General features: G+C 34.8%; 1 protein-coding gene across 1 annotated transcript; it reads left to right on the forward strand.

Moving 5' to 3' along the window:
• Positions 1–1613: 1613 nt before the first annotated feature.
• Positions 1614–5936, forward strand: LOC143540960 (T-complex protein 1 subunit alpha). Its single transcript, XM_077033900.1, has 17 exons — positions 1614–1700; positions 1780–1844; positions 2577–2666; positions 2766–2852; positions 2946–3005; positions 3093–3143; positions 3304–3399; positions 3477–3542; positions 3630–3847; positions 3931–4027; positions 4619–4705; positions 4793–4927; positions 5022–5126; positions 5212–5340; positions 5443–5546; positions 5613–5703; positions 5784–5936. The coding sequence occupies exons 1-17, from the start codon at positions 1628–1630 to the stop codon at positions 5868–5870; spliced, it is 1641 nt and encodes a 546-aa protein (XP_076890015.1). The 5' UTR covers positions 1614–1627; the 3' UTR covers positions 5871–5936.
• The last annotated feature ends 2828 nt before the right edge of the window (positions 5937–8764 follow it).

The following is an 8764-nucleotide window of genomic DNA, read 5'->3' on the forward strand; positions in this document are numbered from 1 at the left end:
ACTCATTTTGAAATCGAGGAAATTTTAAGCCTTACGCACAAACTATTTGAACGTGCTAAAAATCACAATATTAAGAAATAACTAAAAGCATTCACAACATCTCCTCCATGTATGAGTGTGTTCTCTATATTTTATGGAATAGTCGTGAATGAAAAAACATTGTTTACATTCTATACATTTTTTTATACCTTTTGAAAGTGATTGTGAGTAAATGAGAGAAAAATGACAATAATAAAGTTTTAAAACAATATATTACTTAAGTGAAAAGGAGAGATCAAATAATGATTTTTAGTTTAATTATAGAGACACATATAGTAGGGGTGTGCAAGAAACCAAAACGAAACAAAAGCCGACGGCTTGATTTTATATTTTTGTAAAACCTAAAACGGTTATAACTTAAAAACCGAGATTCGGAAATCTGAAATTTCGGATAGTTCGAATACGGATTCTGACTCGGATATTTTTGAACAGTCACATACCCCTGAGAGATGAAGTATCTACCGCGAATGCTGAATAAGGTTGTGTTTGTTTTTTATTAAAACATCTGCAGGAGGGGTGATGTCTGCAGGCGCTCAGACATCACCCATGAAGACTGTTTGTTTTTTTTTAAGATAAGATCTGAAATCAGCTTCTTTTATCTTAAAAAAGAAGCTAAAAATTATTGCTTCACACATCTTCACCCTACCTGCTATCATGCTGCCTCCTCTCCAACCATCCAAAAACAACAATAAGCATCCCATAAACTCCGGCCAGATATGATTCACCTCCGTCATCGCCTCCGGCAACTTCATCGTCGCAAAAATTTTTTCATCACCCCACCGGAAAACTCAGCACTAGCCTCCGGCACTTCAAACGCAATCTTCCCTTCAACAATTGACGAGTAGGAGCTAATATTATACGTCTTCACTGTCATCGATCCGTTGGAACCCTTGAACGCGATAAACGATTGAGCCCCCGCCATTCCGGTCCCGATGGGATTAATCGCCCATGCCACCCATCCATTTCGAATCCGGTGTACAACGGTGAGGAAAACGGGAGAAAGAGTAGGGTCGCCGGAAATACGCCGTTTGAGACGCCGGACACGTCGCCGTCACGGTTGGAGACGGAGGAGACGTCTTCTGGCGACGACGAAGACGTTTGTGGCGGTGGTGATTCGAATAGTAACAATGGAGTTTCTTCTACATCGTCTTCTGGAACTCCTTGTACTTCCCTTTCTTGGTGATATTAATGAATTAATAAATAATTTATTAATTGATGTGTTTGTATTTTCAGTTTATGCAGACAGTGTTAACTTATAAAAACAAACAGTCTTATTTTTTCAGCTTATAGAGCTTCAGATCACATCTTCAGCTGCAGACATAAAAACAGATGAAATCAGCTTACAGACAGTTTATGTCTGCAAAAACAAACAGCACCTAAAACTTAACATAACACAATACGTCAATAATAACAACGATGAGAGATTCTCGAACGGACCAACCCGACCCAATAAATAAGCCCAATTAGAAAGCCCTCCATACATACATACATACACCACACTCACTCTCACAGTAATATTAATTAGGGTTCTTCTTCTTCTTCCAGAGAGATCATTTCGTAGCGTCACACACCATAATCATAATAATCGATGGCGCTTGGATCACAACCGCTTGATATACTCGGAGACCGTCAATCCGGTCAAGATGTTCGCACTCAAAACAGTATGTATTATTCACTTTCTAATTTCTGTACCGTTAATCGAGTTATAATTGTTACCGTTATTGTTTTGGTGTGATGCAGTCACTGCTTGTCAGTCTGTATCCAATATTGTGAAGACTTCGCTTGGTCCGGTTGGACTCGATAAGGTATTTGTGTTGTTTTTAGCCCTAATTTAGTAAATTTAGGGTTTTGGTGGTTTTAAACGCTAGATCGATGTTGTTTGTGGTGTAATGGTGGAGTTTGAGCTGGTTTAGAATAGATGTAGGTATGCACTAGTTTAATAGATCTGATTTGTGTGTTTGATATTACTTATTTGCACTTACAAATATATACTTTGGCCTATGGTGACACTAGCTCAGATGAACCACATGATATTGTGACGTTTATGAGTGTGAATGAGCTCGAGCTGAATCGTTTTGCGCTCTTTCTGGAGCTCGAGCTTGAATTGTGAGTCGTTTTTAAGCTCAGGCTGGGCTTGGTTATTATTATTTCTTAGTTAATTTATATACATTTTAAATTATTATTATTATTATTATGAGAAAAATCATAAACAAGCCTAAGCTCGGCTCAAGCTCATGTAGTGCTTTAACCAAGCCAAATTGGCTTGAACTCAGCTCTGTATTTCAACCAAATAAAAATTTTTATGAGGCGCGGGTTCAACCTGAGCTTGAAGACGTTCGGCTTTTTTTCGAGATTTTTATCATTCTGATTTGAGTAGCTCACGAGTAGCTTGGTGCATTTGCGCCCCTAGTGACATTGATATAATATATTGTTCTTTCAAGTACTTCGGCCATTGTACTTGCTTCTCTTATCATTTTTCTACATTTTATTTTCTAGTTAAGCCTTTTGAGTGTATGTAATGTGAGATTTTGTATTAGATGTTGGTTGATGACATTGGAGATGTAACTATAACGAATGATGGCGCTACAATTCTCAAGATGTTAGATGTTGAGCATCCAGCTGCCAAGGTTAGACATAACAATTTTTGTTTCTTTTGCTCCATATATCAACTTGTTGCCTGTTGCCTGTTTTATATGTTAGTTTTGTTCTAACTCATGGTTATATAGGTTCTTGTTGAATTGGCTGAGCTTCAAGATAGAGAAGTAGGAGATGGAACCACTTCTGTGGTCATTGTAGCTGCTGAGTTACTTAAGGTATTGATATTCCTATTCTAGTACATAAATCTTTGTATTGATAATTTCTAATAAAGGTGCTTATTAGTATATATTATAATGATAATTCTGCAGAGAGCAAATGACCTTGTGAAAAACAAGATTCACCCAACATCTGTAATCAGTGGATACAGAGTGAGTGTTAAAACAATTCTCCAACTTCTTTGTAATATCGTTTTGATCATTCGTGCTCATGCTTACTTTTTATTTTTATTTTTGCAGCTTGCAATGAGAGAGGCATGCAAATATGTTGAAGAAAAGCTTGCGATTAAGGTAATGAGTCTATAGTGTATAATATGTTAATACACTAAAAGTACTTCATTACTTCTCACTAGAGTTCAATTTTCTTGCCTTTATTTTAAACATAAGTTTAATATTCTATGCACCCTTTTGATTACTGTAGGTTTCTTATTTTTTTTCTCTTTTTATTTAGGTTGACAAGCTTGGAAAGGATTCTCTTGTGAACTGTGCAAAGACGAGCATGTCTTCTAAATTGTTATCTGGTGACTCTGACTTCTTTGCAAATTTGGTATGTAACTAATTAAAATAAATATGGCTTACTCTTTCATATATGTAGAGATGATTTATATTTGGTTACGTCTTTAGGTGGTTGAGGCAGTACAAGCTGTTAAAATGACCAATGCACGTGGTGAAATTAAGTATCCAATCAAGGTTTGTTATATTAACTTCATTACTTTTTTTCTCATGTTTTATGTTAATTATCACACCTGCAAATATCTGAAATGTTAATTTGATTAGGGAATTAACATCCTGAAAGCTCATGGAAAAAGTGCTAAAGAAAGCTACTTATTAAAAGGTTATGCACTTAACACTGGGCGTGCAGCACAAGGAATGCCAATGAAAGTTTCACCCGCAAGAATTGCGTGTCTCGACTTTAATCTTCAAAAAACAAAAATGCAATTAGGTGTTCAGGTTTTGGTCACCGACCCACGTGAGTTGGAGAAAATTCGTCAAAGGTAACTAAAACTTGTTATTTCACACGTTTTCTTATTTGTTTTTTTAATAAGTAATGATATTGGAATTATGTGTAAACTTACAGAGAAGCTGATATGACTAAAGAACGCATTGAAAAGATTCTAAAAGCTGGTGCTAATGTCGTTTTAACTACCAAGGGAATTGATGACATGGCACTCAAGGTTAGTGCTTTTTAATTTTGGTGATACAATTTTAGGCATGTAAACGAATCGAACGAACGCAAACGGAGCATGTTTGTGTTTGATTGTTTTAACTTTTATTGAACAAACACGAACACCTAAACGAACAGGTTTTGTTTTTCATGTTTGATTGTTAAGAAAGTGAAAGTGTTCATGTTTGTTTATGTTCGTTCGTTAACTGTATAAGTGAACAGTTCACAAACGAGCATAACTTAGGTAAAAACTAATTAAAGTTAAATGTGAACAACAATGTATTGGGCCTTAACCAACTAATGCTAATTTGTAGCATGCCTAAGAAATTTACATGAATATATTAACAATTGCAAACGAACGAACTCAAACAAATGTAAACTAATGGACATAAACGAACAAACATAGATGAATGTCCATGAACATAAATGAACAAACATTAATGTACAATTTTTTTTGTTCATGTTTGTTCGGTTATTAAATAAACAGACATAAACGAACTCCCTGCGGAACTGTTTGCAAACAGTTTGCTGAAGGTCCGATTTGTTTACAGGCGTATATATTGTATTGTTCATTTAATTCTAATAAATTTTCTTTACTCAGTATTTCGTGGAAGCCGGTGCGATTGCTGTGAGACGCGTTCGTAAGGAAGATTTACGCCATGTTGCGAAAGCAACAGGTGCAACCGCGGTAATATGCATGAAAATATATATTTTTCAGTTTTTTTATATAACGGACACATTGGTTTGAAATTAAGTTTATTATTACTATGTACAGGTGTCAACATTTGCTGACATGGAAGGAGAAGAAACTTTTGACGCATCATTCCTAGGATACGCGGATGAAGTAGTGGAGGAACGCATTGCAGACGATGATGTCATCTTTATCAAAGGAACTAAAACATCAAGTGCAGTATGTTATTAACTCATTTCCAGTTTTTAATAAAATAAATTTCTTATACAAAGTATAATAGTTTTAATAATTAAGTTTGGGATTATTTCAACAGGTTTCTGTAATCCTCAGAGGTGCTAATGACTTCATGCTCGATGAAATGGACAGAGCTTTACATGATGCTTTATGCATAGTCAAAAGGACGTTGGAATCAAATTCGGTAGTAATCTGCGTAGAGTGCATAAAACAATATTTACATACAATTATATATACATGTATTGACGGCTGGTCGATTGTTTAATCAGGTGGTGGCTGGTGGTGGTGCGGTTGAGGCGGCGTTGTCTGTGTATTTGGAGTACCTTGCTACAACTCTAGGTTCTCGTGAACAGCTGGCAATTGCTGAGTTTGCTGAATCCTTGTTGATAATTCCAAAGGTTTTGACTTTCGTGTAGTCAAATTTTAAGTTACTTAAATTGGTTATTTTCAATGTTAGTGATTATATCATTATATATTTCTGTTTCTTTTTTTATGTTTAGGTTCTTGCAGTTAATGCTGCAAAGGATGCAACTGATTTGGTAGCCAAACTGCGTGCTTATCATCACACCGCACAAACTAAAGCAGACAAGAAACATTTATCAAGGTAATATTGTTATTTTAATAACTAATTTCCATTTGGATTTGTGTTTTCATTTGTTGTAATTTGCAGCATGGGTTTGGATCTAGTAAATGGTACGGTTCGCAACAACTTAGAAGCTGGTGTGATTGAACCCGCAATGAGCAAAGTCAAGATACTTCAAGTAAGTTACGAAATTATTTTAATACATAAACTTTTGTTTATTTTTATGATGCTTGAATAAAACTGGTTTACGTGTTACAGTTTGCAACTGAAGCGGCTATAACAATTCTTCGTATTGATGACATGATCAAGCTAGCTAAAGATGAGAGTCAAGATGGTCAAGAATAGTTTTTTTCTCTTTTTGGGTGATGTTACGATTAATCGTTTTTGGTTTGCTTGTTTGTTTGAAAAGTTTTGTTGCACGTTTGTAGTTTAGTTTCATTTGTCAAAACTAGATGATCGTCGGTATGTAGCACTTGATTTGAGACCTTCGGTATTTTTGTGAAAACTGGCGGAACTTAAGTTTAAGACAGTTTGGCCAAAAATGATTACGGCTTTTTTCTACAATTTTCTCAACATTTTGATTGCCAATATTACAAAGTTTGTAATATTGAAAGCTAAGATTTACGAATCTTGACAATTTGTTTTTTTCACATTTTGAGAAAGATCAACATTCTTGCGTCGAGCGTCTTGTTGGTTTGCCTTCCCACTCGCTCCAATCTTGTCAATAGAAAGTTTGATGTTCCTTCAGTTCTCTGTCCTGTATGTAATCTTTGGCTTGATTAGACTAGACTGTAGACTGCTAAAAAATATTTAGTGGGCTCGATTATCTTTATCGCTTGGTGGAATATACGACGAGAAACGACATCTTCCAATCATAAGTAATTGAGGAGTGGCTTTTGGACGACAACATTCAATTAGTGTATAGGATACACAAGCTTTTAATATAGGATCTTCAAACTTATTAGACTTGAGATATAATAATTATACATGTTTTAGTGCTCTTAATGCTTAAGTTAATTCTTTGGGTTTATGTCTATTGAGACTTATAAATCATTTAATAATTTAAAGTAGGATTCTATCTAGACATAAATTTCTTTCGAAGAGTAGGCAATGCCCAAGATCGACTCCTCGACCGTCATGGGAGCGTACCCCATGCCGTAAACTCCCCCCATGTCGGGTTCGAACCCGGAATTAAAGTCCTGAATTATCCCTTCACTCATATGTCCTTCAAACTGGATTCGTCCCTTCATCCATATGTCCTTCGAGCTGGTTCAAGTGAGAATCGAACCTGCGTCCCCACACCGAAATTTAGTAGGGGGCATTTTGGTCATGTAACTATAATATACATACATACATAGGACATTTTAGTCATTAACTGGGCCCACATTGTTTGACTTGCCTTTACAACACATAAACGAGTCACAATAGTTTTTACTTTTTACTATTTAAATAATTATTTGGCTAATTTCTTATGTTGAGTTTTATCTATTTATCAGAGTGGTTGGTTATTTCATATAATTTTGTCCAAAACCCTTTCATATTTGATTTTTTTTACAGAACAGTAATTAATAATTGTTAATAATGTTTTGGTGCAGTTACTGCTTTGTCAAGACGTCAATTGAACTCGACAAGGTATTTGTTGGTATGTTATAAAGTTGTTATAGGCTAAATACGAATTAAAGAGATGTGATTTTTGTGTGTTTAATATTTGTGGACTGGAGGTACATTACATTACCTGTTGCGTTTGTTATATTATTATTGTCTACTAATCAAAGCCTAATGGGTCGGGGGTTGTAGAGGTACTTCTAACCGGACTTGGCCCACTAAGTTTAGGGCTTCATGATGCAGTATTTCACCTCTCATTTTAGTGGACTCTTTTTTTTTATAGGAAACTCTTAACACTCACCCACTCTTCCATGTCAGGCCCGGAGCAACCCGAGAAGAAGATTAATGTATGGCTTCGTTCATATTCAAAATCGAAGAACATCGATATAGATCCGACCAGGATCTATTCCATGTTTCTTTAATATTATTGATGATTTGGGCTTACAAACACATACTTTTATCTTCTGATGACACTAATTTAGAGAACAACAAGATTTGGGTGGCTTGGTTGTTATTGACTTATTTCTTATATATATATATGTTATAAATTATTTTTATATAATTTGAGAGAGCCAGAGCTTTACTCGAGCTCAGTTGTGGAGTGTAAAATTAATACATATAAGCAGTGTTTTAAAAACCGGTTTGTACAGGCCGGCTGAATCGTCAAAATCGGGTTTCGCATATCAGGCCGGTATTTGAGCTCAGTATTTTTGTGTGGTTTTATAGAACATTGAACCGGCGGTTTTTTCTGAAAACTGGTTTAAACCAGCAAACCGGTTCTAAGCCCAATAGATTTTTGATATTGTGCGCCCCATGTTTTTGTAAAATTACGCTAAACGTTAAACATAGCGATTGACATTGAAACAAGTAAACTTTTGGATTATTTTTGAAAATCAAGTGCTTTTGTTTTATTTTTTGATTATGGATTAGCTTTTAGATTATACTTTATAATAGAATAATATAATTTTGGTTATTTTTTGAGATAAAGTTGCATTTATATGAATTATAAGGTAAACTATTCAACGTGGTTGAACCTTCCGGTACAACCCGGTTCAACCAACTGTACAATTTTCTAGTTCAATCCGTTATGAATAAAAAACCAGCTTTAAGAACATTACATATAAGTTCTTAAGTGCTAAAAGTTAAAAATACACAAGGCTCTTTAACGCTTGGCAGGCCTAAACGAGTTTCATTGCATCCCTAGTGATATTGTCAAAAGATGATGAGTTGTTGATATAATTTATTTATTTGCACTTGCTTTTATGTTATGCTTCTTTCTTGTTAGATTTTATTTTCCAATTAAGTTAAATCTTTTGAGTGTAACTAATGTGAGATTATATCTCAGATGTTAGATGCTGAGCATCCAGCTGCTAAGGTTAGACATAACAAATTTTTTATTTTTTATTTTTGCTTCACTTATTATCTTGTTGCCTTTTGTTTGTTTAATATGTTAGTTTTATTTTAACCTTTGGTTATATAGCTTCTTATTGAATTGGCTGAACTTGAAGATAGAGATGTCACTTCCATGGTCATTTTAGTTGCTGAGTTACTCAGGGTATTGATATTCATATTCTAATACATAAATTTTTTTATTGATAATGTATAGAATGAAAACACATTTGAGTTGAGAAAAC

This window comes from Bidens hawaiensis, unplaced genomic scaffold (assembly GCF_021521415.1).
Source record: "Bidens hawaiensis isolate Kalapana, Puna unplaced genomic scaffold, B.hawaiensis_p1.1 tig00012418_1, whole genome shotgun sequence".
In the NCBI taxonomy this organism is placed as follows: Eukaryota; Viridiplantae; Streptophyta; class Magnoliopsida; order Asterales; family Asteraceae; genus Bidens; species Bidens hawaiensis.